This window comes from Apium graveolens, chromosome 7, assembly GCF_009905375.1.
Source record: "Apium graveolens cultivar Ventura chromosome 7, ASM990537v1, whole genome shotgun sequence".
NCBI lineage: Eukaryota > Viridiplantae > Streptophyta > Magnoliopsida > Apiales > Apiaceae > Apium > Apium graveolens.
In genome coordinates this window covers 9667519-9687339 of record NC_133653.1, presented here as the reverse complement: position 1 = coordinate 9687339, position 19821 = coordinate 9667519, and the positions used below count along the sequence as shown (strand labels likewise).

At 34.6% G+C, this 19821-nt stretch overlaps 1 protein-coding gene across 1 annotated transcript; it reads right to left on the bottom strand.

The window, feature by feature from the left end:
- Positions 1–519: 519 nt before the first annotated feature.
- LOC141672324 (putative LRR receptor-like serine/threonine-protein kinase At3g47570) lies at positions 520–6643 on the bottom strand. Its single transcript, XM_074478893.1, has 5 exons — positions 5720–6643; positions 5096–5547; positions 4359–4463; positions 1207–3786; positions 520–1120 (listed from the first exon to the last, which is right to left on the bottom strand). Exons 1-2 carry the CDS (start codon positions 6216–6218, stop codon positions 5159–5161), a joined length of 888 nt encoding a protein of 295 aa, XP_074334994.1. The 5' UTR covers positions 6219–6643; the 3' UTR covers positions 520–1120; positions 1207–3786; positions 4359–4463; positions 5096–5158.
- Between the last annotated feature and the right edge of the window lie 13178 nt (positions 6644–19821).

Here is a 19821-nt window from a genome sequence, read left to right as displayed (position 1 = left end):
AGATTCTATAATTCCCCTAATATCATTGGTAAAAGCTGCAACTTTGGTATTTTTAGTAATCTTATGTTTCTAGCTAGGTTTAATGGACTTCCACTGCACCTAGGTTTTATAGCAATGTAGGAGATCGCAAAGCAGGACTTGATAAATTGAATATCGGGTTTTCTAATGTGTGCCCAAGGCACACAATAAGCACTAACTCTCATGAATTTGGTACATTTTGATTGGTCCTCTAATCATAAATATTGATGGATCCCCTACATTTACAACAACTCCACCAATAAAAATGCACCAAACTCATGGAAGTTAGTGCTTATTGTGTGTCTTGGGCACAGTTAGAAAGACCGATTGAAGATTTGCGGAAACATTTAAGCAAACAGGTTTAACACGGGAAGTTGACGTGAATATACTAAACTAAATTTATGTGATTTGTATTTTTATCTATTACGAATCCTGTACATATCTGGATTTGTAAAATTTGTATGTTTACAACTGTTTGTAACAGGGAATACACAGAACTTTTACGGTGGACATGTGCTCAGAGCTAGCTGCTTGACTTGCTGTTCAGAACAAAAGTACATGAATTGAATTACCCTGTGTACTCCCATTATATATAGTTCTAGTGCAGCCCCCCTGAATGGCTGAATGACAGCCCATACTCGTCTTATGAGATGTTTTTTTAAAGTTTACTGTAAAAGAAAACAAGTTATAGAAAAGCATACAATTGCTCTACTTTGTAAAATGACAAAACCTCCGAATGACAGAGGAAACTTCCTTGTTAGTGATACACTTTTATGCTAAAGCTGAGCTAAGCACTGTTCTTAAAAGCTGAAAAACTCTAAATCTAACAATGGATCTTCAAGTGGGTAATTCTTTGAGAGTCTACATTAACATGGATATTCGGAAGCTGGTCTTTCTTTCCCTTACCCTTTTTTGTACGGTCAATTGCAAAAATTTAAATACTTGCGCATACATGCTTTATTGTGCTCTGAAGCTATGACCTGTTATTACCAAGAAGACAGGGATATCCGCGAGGCTAGGCCTTACGTAGTTTCTTGACAAGCACCTTAGGCCACTTAGTTTGGGTTGATTAATGAAGAGAATACCGGGTGGTCGAAAAGCACTGTACAAATGCAATGCATGATCTTCACAAATAGGTAAATCGGTACAGTAAATATTCCAACAAAAATGACAGAACTGAAGACTTACCACATATGCCGGTGGCCATCCTCTGGCAAACACAATAATTCTGAAAATCTGGTCATTAAATTCATGAAATGTCAGATATTTCCAAGCCTTCAAAGAGTCATTACTCTTCTCCTCTTTACAGTGACTTCTTTTCATTTCATGTGCAAATTCAGTAGCTAAAAAAATGTTAACTCAGAATATATGTTACGAAAACAAATATGGTCCCCTGCATATTCACCCTCAACCAGCAGTCTTTCCTTGATTTACCCCTGTTTCGTGCCAAAAATTATAAATACAGTCACAAACCTGATACAGTCATACAAATAGATAGTTAGATAGCAGCCAGGGATTCAAGACAGCCTTAAATACGATCTCCATTTCCGGTTTTTCTCAAGAATCTAAACGCAGATTGTAACGGTGTTACCTCTTCACTACGTTGATATCATAATGGCTAACAACTTGCAATAGCGTATTCAGAACCAGAAACGTAAATTGGTAGAGAATGGGGCCAACTTTCAAAGAAACAGTGTACAATTGAATCGAGCAACAATGACAGGGCACAAAATAAATGGGGACACCCTTCAAGCACATTAAATTAACTGTGTACAGTACCTACAGTTTCTGATGAAATAACTGATAAGAAAACAAAATGCTTTAATTTCTAATGCAAGATTTTCAAAGTAAATGGAGCCAAGAAGAAAGTCTTTTTGAAGCAGATTTCAAACTCGAAACAACCTCAACTGGACTTGCTATATTTTGGTCAAAAAACCGGACTTGCTAGATTGTGACAGTGAGATCAGAAATAACGTAGTTACTTGCAAATCAATTTAGTAATTGTCGTTTACACATTATTAAGCTTCGATCTTGTGAACATAACACCATTTCTATAGTACCTTCTTCTAAATCTCTCTACAATACCTTTTGAGTTTAAAGTTATGTACTCTGAAGTACTTGCCATATAATTATATCTACGGATTTGATGTTTTGATATTGAAACTGAGACTAGACTGGCAATTATCACACCAGAAGAACTTCTTCTTTTTTCCCTCCTATTAGTACACTGAACAAATCAAAATCTGTGTCCAGTTTACATGCAAGTCATGTGACCTTACATTTTGTGTGAATTGAATGTGTTAACAGCTTTTACATTTTTACCTGAATCGTGACAACGAGTAAGTCCATCATCTCCCAGAGTCCGCACTGAACAGAAATAATTGTTCTTCTACAAGCTTCATAGCAGAGCTTTAAGTAGTGGGACTAAATGTTCCACACTGATTGCCCTCGTTTAATAAATGCACTTTAAGGACTCCCATGAGCGTAAATGTCAGTATCCCAGAAATTATAAGATACATGAATATTGGCAAGTACCAAATCTCAGATTTCAAATTCTGCTCACGTTTATCTAGCAGAAAATACCTATGAAAACAAACTGTATCTTATAATAAAATTCTTCAAACACAGTCTCTGTTACGTAGTTAGAATAATTAGGACTCATGAGACTTCCGCTTAATCCCAGAAAAAGAACCTAGTTGCAGGCTGACACAAATTAATCTACATTGTTTGCTACTGAATTCCTATAAAACAATATAATCCGTCCCATTCCCATACACTTTAACCCATTTGAACCTATAGAAGTTCGCCTGAACGTAAAACCAACCACAAAATTTACAAAAGTACTAGCTAAATAAACACAATACATCATTTTTAAATTATATGAACTCGCCAGTCCAAAGAGGATCAAATGGACAAAACATATTATGTATTGCTCTAGGCTACGAAGCTGCAAATTTTGTTTGATGCGTGTTACTAGAGGTTGCAATTAATCAACTAGACTTCTAATATTGATTAACTATTTTCACTAAACAAATAGATTCAGGGTTTAGTTGCAAAAGTTCCCCACAGTATACACAGACTAATAAGTTTTAAGCAACTGAAAATTTTGGTTTAGCTAATCTTGAAAAGTTTATGTCTAACTATGAATTAAGACTATTCATAAATGTAATGTCATCTGAGCTTCTTTTTTTTATATAGCTAAATGTCATCTGAACTTTTCTGAAATGGTCAGGTATCATGTGTCATGTCCTAGTTTGTTAAAGTGCAGAACATGTTTCCATTCGAGGTAGATATTTGTGCTATGATAATTTTCAAAGTCCTTTACAAGATCATGTTTAATTTTTGTTTTCATGTTTAATTACCTGCCATTTATATGAACAAAACTTGCAACTTAGGATCAACTTCTTTTCAATCCTCCATAAATCAGAAGAAAATAGAAATTTATCACTTTCTGATAGTTGTAGCAACTATTATGTTCTGATAAAACTCATGTATGTTAGGAGAATACCAATAGTAAACTGATACTGTATGAGTTTCATTTTCTTGTTACCTTTCCTCCTCCTATGACTCAATACAAAGCTCATTGGTGATTCTTTACTTTGCTTTACATCAACATCCTTTAAGGCTTGCTGTGGATTTTACGAACTCTCACCTCTGCTTGGTGGTGGGGCGGTGATTTAGTAGGAGATCCCAGCTGAAGTTACATCTGCTTCCTCTTTTATTTCTCGTACGCATACTCAGCTTTATCTGGTGACAGCAATTCATGGTCTATCACAATGCAATTCTAAAATTAGCCTTTAATTTTTGTTTTAGGACCATTAATAAATAAATAGCAAATTACCTCTACTCAAAATAGAAAGAAGCATGTTGACTATGAACATATACAAGTTTTCATGCATTTTAAACTCACTTTACATGTTTTTAACTTGGATCAGTGAGAGATTTTCTTGTTAGGTTTTCCCAAGGCAATGTCACTCGTAGTAATAGGTCCTTCTGAGGTTGAGCTCTAAAATATTATCACAACAATGCTGTCCATTTGGATCCTATAAAAACACAATATTCACTGTCTTTATACGCTGTTTGCCAAGTATACCATTCCAATTGTCAATTGAGGGTTTTCTAGGTTTTACAATGTTTTAGTGACTTCAACATTTCTTATGAGTATCCTTTGTGTTTGAGGTACTGTCTATAATCATGATCAAATTAACTACATGTAATATGACGGACCTCTGTCAATTAGTCAATTTTTTGCATATCTTGGCATCCATTTCTACAGATTTTTTCTTCTTGGACATGGCGCTTGACAGACTACTTTGAACTTATAGAAAATATTAGCTTACCATGTGACAACTTAAAAGGGAGTCAATTCTCTTTATTTGCAAGTGGTAAACAGGATTACGATGAACAGATGCAATTAGAAATGTTGTGAATGCCCAGAATGACACCTGTAATCAGTAATACGAGAAGCTAGAATCAAGCACAATACAGGTTTTCACTATCAGAAAGTTTTCAAGGACTAGAAAATGTAATTGACAGTACATTCTGAAGGATAATAAGGTGGGGAGGTTAATCAGAGGGTACGACTCTTAAAAATGCAATGTGAGTGAAATTGTAGTGGACATGTCGATGTAAAGAAAGTTATGCTAATATATGTTCTAAATCACAATATCTTGCTTGCGCCTGACAAACCTAATTCCCAAATAGTGAGATGATTCAATATCATAACCAAGTAACTAACCGTCAAACTGGATCTCACTTATATACCTCTTACACATGTTCCTTTTTTTGATTTGCTTCACTTTTTATGTCATAAAACATAGTTCTTGCATTAAAGTTGATATATTGTTGTCTTGTGCTAGTAAGGTATACATTATGCTACAAGGAAACTAATGTGCTCCAAATGATCAAGCTATTCTAAGAATAGGCTAATAGGTCAAGTTAGTAATCAGTTGTACACTTGTACCTTTTAAATATATAGACATGAAGAAGAATTAGGGCGTTCTCTCCCAACTCAACCAATCAACAGAAGCACTGAACTGGAGATAAAGAGTAAAAACACAGTAAAAGACCTGGGTACCTTTACCATCAGTGTAAACAGTTTGAATAAATCTCGGCAGTATTATTGGGTCTCTGATGCACGTTACTGAATGCGCTGCAGAAGTTTGTCTCTTGCTATTTGTAACTGCCTAACAGCTACGCTGATGCCAATGCGTTTTCTTGGCATCTCTTCTGAACATAAGATCCCCACTTCAAATATCGATGCCAGGCATACCTCCAATGTAGCCCTGCTGTATGATGGATATTCATATACAGTTAAGCCACGTTCTTCTTGAAATAAGAATATCTGTGGGTCAGCAATGTCCATTACTCTTTCTGGGAGTGCCTTTCTCACGTAGTCATGCAGATTATTACCAGAGTCCATTGTCATGCTGCTTTCCGTAGGTCGCTTCCCTGAAAACAATTCCAGAAGAAGAATTCCATAGCTGTACACATCTCCCTCTGCAGATATCTCCGCACACATTCCATACTCTGCACAACAAAATAGTTAAAAAATGGCAAATAATTACATGTTAAATTAATACTTCGCAAAGTTTAGAAATATCAATTTATTAAGATCTTCGAGAAAAATTTAGCCATCTTGAAACTCAATCCTGTAGAGCAGTACTAAGTATTGATGGAAAAAAACTGTACTAAAAATCACCTGGAGCGACATATCCAACAGTTCCACGAACACCAGTTGAACTCAAATTTTCTTGATTGATGTCACTTGTAGTAGCAGCAAAGCAGAACCTCGCTAGACAAAAGTCACCAATACGAGCAACAAAATTCTCATCAAGAAGAATATTACTTGGCTTTATGTCGCAATGAATTATACCTGCATGGGTGTAATGATGTAGGTAATCCACTCCCTGTGCAATATCAATGGAAATATTTAGTCTCTGGATCAAACTTAAGTTTCTTTCAATTCCCTGATAACAAGGACTTGGATGCAACCAGTCGTCCAGACTCCCATTAGTCATGAACTCAAAAACCAATGCCTTGAAGTCATTGCCCTTATAATCCGTGCTGAAGCATGCGGTGAGAATCTTGATAAGATTACGATGACATATATTCCTCAACGTTTCATACTCTGCCAAAAAACTCTTGTTGGCTCCACATACTTCAACTTTCAGTACCTTCACAGCAACAATGTGTTCCATTGATTGTTTCGGTAATCTGAGAACTCCCTTGTAAACTGAACCATATCTTCCTTCACCTAACAAATTATTTGGGGAAAATCCATTTGTAGCTAGTAGAAGATCTTTGTATGAAACATTGAGATACTGGTTTTCTTGCAATACCAGGACAGGGTTATTTTTCAACTTCTTGGAGTTTCGACGGAGATAACAAGTAAGGACAAGAAATGCTAAAAAGATACCAAGGGGTATAAGAACTATAAGAAGTATTGTTCTCAGGGAAAATACTTTTTTCGTATTCCTTGAGACTTTCACCGGACAAGCAGGCAAATGCAGTGCTTGAATACCTCCACAAAGTTGCAAATTTCCAACGACTGAAAAAGCACTGATGTTTAAAAATAAACCTTTCCTAGGCACTTCACCTTCAAGTTTGTTGTGCGAAAGATTGACAAATTAAATTAGAGGAAATCCATCAAAAATTCCTGGAATGTTCTCGGATAGATTGTTACTTGAGATATCCAAAAATTTAAGACTTCTCAATGCTTTGAAAGAAGATGGAATTCCACCTTGAAAAAGGTTTCCATCCATATATAGCTCCTCCATCATAGCACAACTACCTAGAGTAGCAGGTATATCACCTGTTAATCTGTTGTTCGAGACAGATAGATGGACTAATTGTTTCAAGCTTCCAATGTTCGATGGTAGTGGTCTTGTGAATAAATTTCGCCCCAAATAAAGATAAGTGCATTGGGAGGAAAGTTCGACTACTTGCTCTGGTATCACACCGTTTAGGCTGTTGTCGTTAAGATACAATCCCTGTAAAGTTGAAATATTGAACAATCCAATAGGTAAGCTTCCTTCGAGCATATTATTCTCCAAACTGAGATTAAATAAACGAGTAATGTTGCTAATGGAAGTTGGAATTGCTCCTGAAATGTTGTTTCCATTTAAATGTAGTCTGCCTAAATTTGAAAGCTCTCCAATTGATTCTGGAATGGTCCCTGTTAATAAGTTGTTTGACAATGAAAGTACTGTCAGGTTCTCAAGTTTTCCAATTTCACGAGGCATGCTTCCGTAAATGTGATTACTGTAAAGAAACAGAAGTTGCATTGTGGTGGAGAGATTTACAAGTGAATTCGGGAGCTGCCCTATAAAATCACTCTGTCCTAAGCCCAAATGATAAAGATGGGTACAATTAGCCAAAGAATTCACGAAGCTAAAGTCATCAGGACGCATATTGTTTCCAAGTGGATTATGACCCAGATTTAGCCATTCAAGATTGGGAAGGCTACCAAAATTGTCTGGTATAGGGCCAGTAATACTGTTTACTGTGATATCCAGAACTACAAGATCAGATGCATTAGTTATTGATGGTGGAATTGGCCCCGAAAATCTGTTTGCAGCAACCTCAAATTCTTGCAGCTTAGGAAGGGTGATACCCAAATCTGCTGGAACCGTTCCCTCTAGCTCATTCTGAGTTAGACTAAAGATATGGAGGGATGAAATGTTGTAAAGTGGTAGGGGAACCATGCCCGACAAATTGTTCAGTGACAAACTAAGAATCTCTAAGTTTCTCTGATGAGCTAGTTCCAAAGGTATATGCCCCTCCAGATTGTTAGCTCTTAAGTGAAAAAAACGAAGAGAAGATATATTCCCTAAAGAAGGTGGAATTAATCCAGTAAAATGATTATTTCCGAGATTAAGCCAATAAAGCTTAGGCCAAGAAACAAACTCAATAGGTAGTTTTCCCTTCAGATTATCTTTATCCATACTGATGTTTCTGATATCTACACAATTACTCAAATTCGGAGGAAATCCACCTTGAAAAGAATTTGATCCTAGATCAAGATGTTGTAGGCGAAATAGTAGACCAATTTCATTTGGGATTGAGCCATGAAAGTTGTTTTGATAGAGGTAAATTTCCTTGAGAAAGGAGAGATTTCCAATATGAGGAGAAAATGTTCCTACCAAGTTTTGCGAGCTGAGGTTGAGTGCTGTTACTCTCTGTCGTCTTGTACTGCATGTAACGCCAATCCACTGACAGAAGTGGATGGAATTGTTCCACGAGTCTAGTGCACCCAATGGGTCAGCTGTTATCGAAGCCTTAAAAGAAAGCAACGCCTGTTGATCAGTGTCATTGCCTGGAATTGCAAATACAGATACATGTGATGTTATTAAAACCACAATGAGGAGTATGATGAGTCTACAAATCATGTTTGCACAGTAAAAAAGAGAAAATAGCGAGGGGATGCAGTATTGGTACTGGTACTGAAAATATATACATCTGTATATATTTCTTGTAACTTTAGTCAGTAATCAACTACTACAACATTCAAAGTGTCTTTTCAGCAAACTCCAGAAACAATGACTTCATAAGTGAAGAAAAGTCAAGCAGGTCTAGCCAAGATTATTGGTAATCAAATGGTCCACAAATGTGTATTTACGTGTACGTTAATTGATTGAGAAAGCTGTATTATCCATTAATCTTCAAACTTATGCTAGTTTGTGGTGTTGTCATACCATTTGTTGTTCAGTTGTTATCTCTTATTAAAAAAGATTTTGGCAATATTTTTTAAGTGAAGTAGCCTCTGGTATATATAACCCTCTCCAGGAGCAGAAGTAATGTGTTCCCCAATAAAAATTAAACTAATGAATAGAACTAAGAAAAAAGCTAACTAATCATAGACTATTATTAGTTTAATCAGCAGGAAAAAAAATGATGATAGATTAAGATTCCGTTCGAGAAAGCAAAGACTTGCAATGATATTTCTCCATTATTTTTCAAGCTTTGAACTAGATGAATAAGTTATGATTAAGTAAAGTTTGAAAGAATGAAGAATAAGAAGCAGTATTACCATGAAGACAGATCAAATGTTAACGAAACTCAGGCAGAAAAAAATGGATTCATTTGTTGAGTTTAAGGGAACGAAGACGACAAGCTTTCTGTGTTAAACATGAACACTGGATAATGGTTCTGGATAAAGTAATATTATGGCTATAGTACTGTGAAGCCGGTAAAATTAGTTCCTATGTCCTAGTTCCATCCAAGTTAATTCACTACTTAACATCATCTGTGTTTTGCAGTTTACAAGAACATATACTGATATATGATCTGCAAACTTAATACCGTAAATTCAAATTCAGATTAATTTAACAGGAAGTACAGTTTAGATGTCTCGGAACAGAGTTGTTATAGTTCAGAAAAACAGAGAAATACCGTAGACTACACTAAGCTTGAAAAGGAACTATTCTAGCCAACTTGATTTAGTCATATCAGGATTTCAGGCATTCAATAAGAAATGTATATAACAGTGTCATTATTGTCATAAGATCCAATGTAAGGACAGATAAAGACTTCTCCTGCACACTGGGTTGAAAGTTGAAACATATTTATGTTTTCTCATTGCAGTTTATTCCTTTAAGCATTGTAAAGAAGACTTTATCCAGATAATGAAGTTTCACACAGAAATTATAGATTGCTTACATATTTTCGCATCAGTATATAAATCTCGTGAACCCCTCGAAAACTGACAGCTAAAGCACATGAATAGTCTTTAGTAATCAAACAACATACCTTGTTAGCCAACACAGCAATGCCTAAGGTCAACGACAACAGTTTCTGAGTAATGCTTAGTTCACGAATGTAATACGAGAACACTACTTAATCGTAATAAAGCATGAAACATATAATCTAGTAAAAAACTTTAAACTTCATGTGCTAAGAAAGGCAAAGAAATCAAGCCAACATCCAGGACAAGATTAAGACATTTTCAGACTTGGTATGGTTACAGAAACAAAATTGTCAAAAGAACATGAGAATTCACTATGATCGAATATAATCAAACTTCCATTATGGTTGCAAGAAACTCACCAGAATTCCAACATTTCACTTGAAGGCATCTGCCTAAGTTTTTTACTCTGTAGCCATATCTTCCTCTGAACTGCCGCCTCTTCACTCCAAAATTAACAACTTTTTTCACCACTTACAGAAGACTTTCAGATTTATAATTTTATTCAAATAATAACAAATACAATATCGCAGATTCCAATCTGGTCATCCCATCGTATTTTTCTCCTTGAGCAACGAGATATTCGTTGAGATTGATTGAAATTCTCTGTTGTTTTACGAGACTATATGAAGCAAGTTATTGTGTTCTTCTAAAATAGAATTGAAGAACCTCTTATGGGAATATAATTCCCTCTTTTGAATAATGAAAAAAAGAGAAGTAAAAATGCTGCAATGACATGTAGCAGGACGCAGATATTACAAAAAAAGACAATCTATTCAGTAATCAAACTAGAGATACCCCGAATACCCTATTATACCAAATGGAGTGAAGAATCATATGGAATAAATCATACTTCAAAGGCTCAGCATGCCAAAGAAAGTGTTTTTGTACCCTCTTTACTCTGTTTTGCATCTCAAGGTACTTTTCCTTCGAGATCGAAAGTAAAATGTTCTTCATATTCAGAATGTCCTTCTCCGGAATAAAAACAGCAAAGGATTCCCAGTTCAAAACCTCAAATAAAGGAGGCACATAGTTATCCGATACAATTACCGGCACACACTCGTAGAAGATTGATTCCACAACCCTTGGGCTGTTCACCTCGTAACCTTTAGGACAAATGCAGTACTTGCTGCTTCTCATGTGTTCGATTTAGTTCTTGTTACCTCTAACATGTGGCATTCTGGTGAATATACTCATGTCAGAATCGTTTCCCCAGTGATGTAGTTTTCTATGTACTGACTAAGATTTTTACAGTTATGTGAACGTTTCTTATAAAGAGTTAACTGAAGCAACCGAAAGCTGAAAGGTAAGTAAAATAGATGAGCTTCTCCAGGGTCTTGTGTTCAAACTGTTTGTTCGCTTCTAGCAGCTTCAAAAACCAACCTTCACTTGAATAGATTCCATCTCATGGAAGATCGGTTTTTCTCTATCCGTATAGACATAGACTTTGAGCATGCCCTCCATTATTTCATAGCTCCTGCTAATATTTATGATTGTCTTGAGAAACTGGGTAATAATCTTAAGAAAGCTGACATCCAACTTACACTTTGACATATAACGATTCCAGACTTCAATTGCTGGCAGTTACAGGCCTCGTTTAATATTATTGTGGACAGCAATAGGGTTAAATATCAAAGTGATAACTCAACTGAATGCCATATATCAGTTTAATCATTAAACTTAACGGGGTATCATTTGGATCACTAAAGTCATAATAAATATCAAATAGATATCTCAAAATATGTGCTCGAGAATTAAAATTTATTTTATGGAGTTCTAAACATTTTTCTTTAATCTTATTACAACGGAATGAAAAGTTATAAATTCATAGTATTTTAGATGATTTTGTGAGATTTTTAAAATTTTATCTAGTAATTATTTTTATTTAAATAAAGAAAATGACTACGAAATTAAAAATAAATAGTAGATAAATTTTTAAAAATCTTAATATATTATATAAAATACTAGAATTCATACATTTTTCATTTGGTTGTAATAGGATTCAAGAAAAATATATAGAACTCCATAAAATAATTTTTAATTCTCAAACACATATTTTGAGTTATATTTTCGATATTTATAATGACTTGAGTGATTCAAACGATACTCCGATAAGTTTGATGATTAAACTGATATATGACCTTTAGTTGAGTGACCACTTTGATATTTTACCCATTATACATATGTGTAAAATACAAACTTGCCCAAAATCAAATCATAAGTTCAGTTAAATTGGGCCTAAACAGCAAATTTTTTGTAATAATGTTACACTTTCGATAGATCTATACTTAACATACAAATTTCACAGTTGGACAACCTGTGTTCACAAACATATGACCATTTAGCCAGGGAAACAAAGGTATAGGAATAACTATAACATATCTGACCATTTAGCCAGGGAAACAAAGGTATATAAATGATACCTTTCAAAAAAAATTAAAAAACGGAAGTTGTAGTGAACGAAAAAATCTTTTCAAAACAATAACATTCAAAATTATCAAAAATTTTACGAAGCCAAAATTAAATTAAATCTATACTTAATGAATTTATTAAAAAGAATTATAAAAAAATATATTTTAGTTTTGAACCTTTTTATTTTAGGAAGATCTTTTCATTCCCTATAACTTTTGTTCTTTAATTTTTTCCAGAATGTATCGTTTAGAGGGTCAAAAACCTTAAATAAAGATCTAAAAATAATTAAATATTTTAATTTACTAAAATACCCTTGAAAAATTTAACAAAATTAACGAAAAGAGTGCAATTTCTCGCGCCAAAAATAGTTAGGGGATGCAAAATACAGTTATTTAAAATATAGCTAAAAAACGCATTTCGATCAAACCAGGGGATACATTTTGCAAATAACTCTAACTATAACATATCTGACCTCTCTCAGCTAATCCATTTGAAGAAACATTATGCTCCATATCTATAGGCTTCTCTTTCCTTCCCTTACTAAAAGAATTTCTATCATCCTTCAATTCCCCGCTATTCCCAACATTGTTCAGATCAAAAGTTGATTACTACTAACTAATCCGAGTTCACCCTTCAAACTTTGATTCCTAACTGAAACAAAATCAGATAATTCTCCTCCAACTGGATAATTGCTTTTCTTGTTATACGAAACTTTGGGAGAAAGTAGTGAAGGTTACTCACTACCAAAGGGCATTTCAAAATGTTGAAGAACCACTGAAACTGCAAATAGTACTGCGAAAAACAATACAAGGTTTTTACACAGAAACTCATATCGATTATCCATCTTTTATAATGCATTAATGTTCATATCTTCTTTATTGGTGCTGATCATGCAACTCAAATTTCCATTGCCTGACCAAGAACAATCCCTTGACTTATAAATTTACACTAGACTGACATTATATTCATAAGAAAGAATAAAAACAAGGATTTAAAATGAAACATGCATATAAACTCAACCGAAAACGACGAAAATCAAGAATAAGAAATTACATAGTTTATCTTTGAAAATCAAAAGAACAGCAGAATTTACAAGTTTTAAGAAGAATTAAACAAAAACAGAACATGAAATTGATCAAAATTTATTAAAAGAATCAATAATCGGGAAACAAACCATGCATGATACCCCAGCTATAGTAAATACGATCAAAGTATATGACCTTTTTATTAGTAGATCTTAATCATCTGATAGTTATAAAGTATCATGGCTGCTATCACGGTAACATCCCGAGATTTTGGATTTAGAAAAACCAATAATCGAACACAACTGAGATTCGAATCTCAACATAAACAATTATAGAACAAATGTCTTAAAACCAAAGTCGGAAACATAAGTAAAATTAGGTTCAAATAAAGAGGTGCAGCTCCCTAAAGTTTTAAAAAAGAACTTGTAAACATAAAGATTATACAACGAACCAAACTCTCAAATCCAACAGCTTTCACGAAACTCCGAGACCTGAAAATTTTAAAATAATGAGCTACGAATTATGTTACTCGGACTCTTCATTTTACCTTCGAATACCCGTGTCGGACACTCGACACTTGAACATGGACGCTCATACTTGTACACTTATTTTAGTCCAAAAACATGTATATTTTTCATTATGTTGCCGAATCCGATATTTGGACACCCAACAATATACTAACCTTACAGACTAAATGGTCAATATTTTTAATATCTTATAAAACAGATTAATATAATTCTTAAGAATAATTTCAAAAGAAGTACTAAAAGAAATTTTCAATGGTAAACAGTGTTTTCACCAAAATTTGTGAGGTTAAATATTAAGGATGAGAGATTATTACGATTTCATATATGTAACTAAACAAGAACAATATAAATATGCTTGACACGAGAGATTGGTGACGCGGAAAATTCAAGAATGGGAAAAAACTGCGGGTGGGATTATGTACCCAGCCTAAAATGTTATCCACTAAATGTATGATCGAAATTACAAGAGTTTTATCTAACATACGTAAACTAATACAAGTATCATGACTAATGTTTTTACATATGTTTGTATGTTTTGGTTTTGGGTGTTGTATTTATGTTTTTCAGTTTTCTTTCCTGATGAACCCGAGATGTTGTAGAACCTTGAATCTTGTTGTTGTGTTTGTGTTTTGTTCGAATTAATTTTCTCCTTCCTTCTCCTTAGCTTTATCTTCTTGGTTGTTCCTCTTTTTTCCCCTCCTCTCCAGTTATCTCTCCATTTTGAATTATGAGTGAACATCGTGTTGTTTGTTCAACAACAATCCCTACAAATCCGGCACTCAACAGACTAAGTCATGCTCTTATTAGTTGATCTTCATGTCGACTTCCTCCAGGATGTTGACTCATCCTTCATGTCCCGACTTGTTTGCAGTGTTGTCTGCTCCTCGATCATGTCTTGACATTTTTAAAAATGTAGGGTTAACAATAGCCCCAGATTTTGTTAATTAAATAAATTAATTAACAAAATCTAAAACTAAATCTTTTAATGTGTATTTGTGTTATGCAGTGTATATAGCGTGTGATAACGATTCAACTCTCCTAGGTTAGCGTGTGAGTAGCTTAGTGAAGTACATGCATTGGCTACTCATTTATCAAGAAAACCCATTCGTTATCCCAGACTGAACTCTTCATTTATCCCTATATATTCTCTTCCCCAAATTCATCTGTCATCCCTTCTCTTCTTCGATTATCACTTAACTTCTCCTCTCCCTTTCTTTAACCATGGCCAAAAAACACAGTAAAAGTTCTGATAGTCGTAATGATGAAAACACCCATTCTTCTTCCAACCCTTCTGATTGGATTGCTACCAACTGGCTAGATTCAAAAGACAATCGTCAAAGTGAGATTAAACCTGAGAGATTTGAAGAGGCCAAAATGTTGTTTCGATCTAATGTTGTTGTCGTTGTCCTAGACGCCACTGTTCGTGCTGATTTCTTCAAGAAAGGTTGGGTATATTTCCATTACTATCCCTTTGACATTGGACTTACGTTTCTGTTTTCCAAATTCATAATTGGTGTGCTTAATACTTTAAAAGTGTCCTCTGGACAACTCATGCCCTTTGTATGGAGGGTTCTTGCATGTATGGATTCTATTGAAGAGAAGAATAAATTGGGTATTGATGTCGAAGTCGTCAAACACTCTTATAGTTTAAAGAAATTCAGCGGTTGTCGTCTTGGTTTTGCCAACAAGGATACCGATGATCCATTGATTCTCAATAATGATACGGTCAATGACCGAAACTGGAAGAAAGACTATTTTTTGTCGAGAAAACGACCCTAGAAGATGACGTCGACTCTTTGTTGGAGCGTTGGAACAACACTGGTAAGATCTTCGTCTCTCATTGTTTTTGATGTTACTCTTTCATTTTCCATTCATTAAATCTGTAATTGCAATTATATGCTGATTTTTTCCATGTTGTTCGTTTTGCCTATATCTTGCTGGTCTTTTTTGAACCATACTGTCGTTATCCCTTTCGACATGTTAGCTATTTCTATCAGCGTACCTTTATGTTAATTTGTTTTCTTCGTACTTTTGTATTTCTGCCTTTATTATAGTAGAACGTTTTTTCTTTTTTGTATCTGTAGACTGTGAATTTGATTTTGATGAGGGTAACGTTGGAGCCAAAACTATTGTTGAGAAGATCCGTGCTTTACCGATCGGGGAGAGGCTATGGCCAAATTGTTTAGGCAAGCCCATTCATAATGCCAGCCAAATTAACATTGAGGAATTTGTTTCGGGTCTGAAGAAGGATCAATCTCGTTATGAGATTACAGTCTCCAAGAGATCTCTGCAAAATTTTGCTACAAACAGGACTCGCAGCAAACAACTCTCAACCCCTGTGATACAACCATCCTCCTCTGCCATGAGTTTGTCGTCTGAATCACAAGATAGCCCCAAGAGCATTAATGATGGTGAAATGAGCTCCGGGAGAATCTATGCCAAAGGTATACGTCGAGTAACTTCTCTTTTGACGTATTTCCTTTTTTCTTTTTGTTTGTCACTTGTTATATTGACATGGATCGAACCCTTCTTCCTCATTGTAGAATTTAAGCCTCCAGTAATTAAGCCCTTGATCGTTTCTAGCAAAGACCTTTTTGCTAAAAGAGCCCGTGATGACAAATTCACTGAAATTGATTCTTCTAAAGCCCCCATGATGTTGAGCCCCATTAGCAGCCCTCTTTCCAAAAAAGTCAGAATTGACCCATCTGTTACAAACACCAAACCTGAGATTGTTGTTCCCCTAGCTATCCAAAGTTACGATATGTCTGTTGATCCCTCCACTTTTGCTCATCTTCTTAGTGACATATTACTTCTCTAATCTATGGAGGCCTTGTCAGCTAAACCCGTTGCTTCAATTTTGAATAATGATACTGGATATTCCTTTCATGTAAGTAGTGTCTCAATTTGTTTTGTCATTGTATCTTCTCTTCTTCTCATTCGTTGTCATTTTTTCTTATATAATATGTTTCTTTGTGTCATAGACTCTTCAAAGCATCATGTTATGAACATGAGATGAAAAGGCTCAAAGAGTTAGAAGATTAGTATAAAAAGTGTGCTGAGAAGATTCGAGCAACTGAGGAGTTGGCGTTCAACAATTTGAAAGCTATGAAAGACGTTCAAAATGAGTTAGAGGAATTTGCTTCCAAGGTGCAGACACTAGAGAAAGATATGCATGACGAGGCAGAGAAGGTCGTGCTGTTAGTGTAGGTGCCCTAGAGGCAATACATTATTCTTTTATCTTTATGTCAGTTGATCATTCAATAAATGTATTTATTATGACCTTAATTACTGCGATATTTTGTTAGCATAATAAATGTCCTTAGAATCATGATACAAATTGTATAGTTTAAGTACATGACTTGAACTTGAGATTATATAATATATCATATTCTTAAAGGTCCCTAGTCGAGTATTATTATATAGGACAATAATAATACATAGATAGACTAGTATGTTGTTTGACAAGATAACCACATCTCATTGGTTATAAGTATGGGGATACTGAAGTCAATACATAGGTACATGTGAGAGTACATGGTACTGGACAGACCCACAGTGAGATTCTTCATGTTTAATAAAGTCATAAGAAAGACTCACAGTGATAATGGTGTAACGATCCTTTGACTTGAAATCATTATATTTCTATACGAGGATTAATATACTTTGACTACATTAAAAGTTACTTTTGATCGGGTGATGATAAAAGTGGACATCGGGTATATCATGAGTCGTATGAGAAATATGAATGATAGATAAAGGATTTAACCCTCCTATAATTAGGAGAGATATTATTGGCCTCTTGATTGAGTGAGATTATAAAAGCATGGCCATGCTCAAATAATGATTTGTTTCAATAATCTACTCATGCATCAAGTAAACCCAGATTAAATGTTGAAGAGGATGACTAAATACATGCCTCGAGTTTAATCTATAATATGTATGGTTAAAGGGATTATATTACACGGAAAAAACATTAATCACGAAAGGTTTTATCTAATCACGATTTAATTATTGTTTAATTGGGTAACAATGATGTATTACTAGATACCGCTCATTGTTTATAATTTTATTAGAGAATAAAATTATTGCCAATTAAATAATAGCCTATAGGGTCGCACAAATAGAGCACTTAATGGAATAGTTAATTTAAATTATGGATTTAAATTAATTGATGATTATTTGAATTTTATTATAATTAAGTAAGACTTAATTGAGATAATATAAATTCGAATTAAAAGGAATGTTTTTGCCCATAATAATTAAGTATGACTTAGTTATTAATTAAATAATAGAAATTCGTTTTTATTATTTAATCCAATACCTACTAGGGTTGGGCTTTGCTATTATGGGCCTTTTTAATCAGTCATTATAAATAGATAATGAGAGGTTAAAGAGGCTTGAACGTTTTTTAAGAAAACCCTAGCAGCAAAGAGAGGCAGAGGCAATTCAGATCGTCAAGAAGGAGGCTAGTACATCCATTCTGTAGTCAAGTTCGTGAGACGTTCTTGAAGGTGCTCGTGTGGATACCATAGAGGTGTTTCTCCGAGAGGTAGACACAAAGCGTGATAGCTAGGATCTCCGTTGAGTTCGTAAAAGTTAATCTCTTGAAAGGTATGATTCGTTATCTCCATAATCTGCCCATAATTATACATGGATCCTGTTTTTGGGTTTCGAATTTTTGTTTTATTTACGTTTATCCGCTGCGTTTTATGCCTTCGGAACCCAACAATGGCATCAGAGCTACGTGTATAAGGGGCTGATTTGGTTACGTGTTTACTGTATTTTTACAAGTATGCATGTGTGATGAGTCTGCCATGATAAAAGTTATGTTATATGAGTCTGCCATGATAACAGTTATGTTATATGAATGATATGATGAATCTGTTAATGATCTATATGATGATACTAGTATGTTTAAGATCTGCCATAACTCATATGTATGCGATCTCTTAAAATATGTATACTGATACACGTTTTTGGTAACTGGGATATGGATCGTGTGTATACTGATACATGCTTCTGGAATAGTATTCTGATACATGTTTTTCTAGTATTCTGATACTTGATTTTGCAAAATTTCCGCCATCGGGGGGCTCGCTGCCCCCCCGAACCCCCCCAGCGACCTCACCGCGGAGGTCGAACCGCGTGGTTAGGGTTTCGTTTTTAATTTGTGCTTATGACATATGCTTTACTTATTTATTATTCTTGATTGGATCATGATAAGTGATAAATAGTATGTCATCTTTATATGATCTATCATGTTCTTTAATGGTTACTGAGCATGGTGCATAGTTATGGCCTTAAGACCTTAGTTGTAATGGTTTATTCTTTTGGTTTGTAATAAATACGACTTGCATGTCGTTTTCTATTTGTAGTTGTTTTATCTCGAATGTAACTCGAGTTCTTTTGTAAGTTCATTAGTATAATTCTTAATGTAACATCCTAGAAGGACAAGGGAAAGAGGAGGCATCCTATGGAGGCCAAGGAGACAATGGAAGCAATAGAGAAGACATATGTAATAGTTATTTTTACACCATAGATTGACCTTGATCTTTTCATTAGCCTGAAAAGATCACATAGGATTGGGCCATAACTATTGCACGTTTACTTTATGTACTTTTCATATGATGTATAAATAGTATGTGTAGAGTAGAAAAATGCATGTTTTAATTAGATTAATGATGTATGTATGTATTAGATACATCACCCATGCCATGCCTTTAAACAAGATAAAATCTGTAACGACTCAAGATTTAAAATTAACAAACGATCATGAGATTCTCGTGTTTATGAAACACGGAATAAAATACGAATTTTCTTTATTTCTGACATGGGGCGATTTTGTCAACAACGGGTTCATAGAACTTGTAAGGCTGTGGGTTTTAAGCGAGACCGATGTGACTCCTCCACTACCTGGAAATCAAACCATTGACGAGTATTGATTTGAAGTATTTTATTCAAGGAAAAATTGGGAATCTCTTTATGATGGGATCATGATCGTTCTAAATTAAAATCCCTAAGTAAAAATATTAAGTTTTAATCAGATGCTTTCCAATGAATGAACACTCATTAAATCCTAGATCGATAAGGGGAAGGGCTGTCAGTGGCAGGGGACTCCTATCTATCATGGTGAAATGCGACGAATATAAACGGT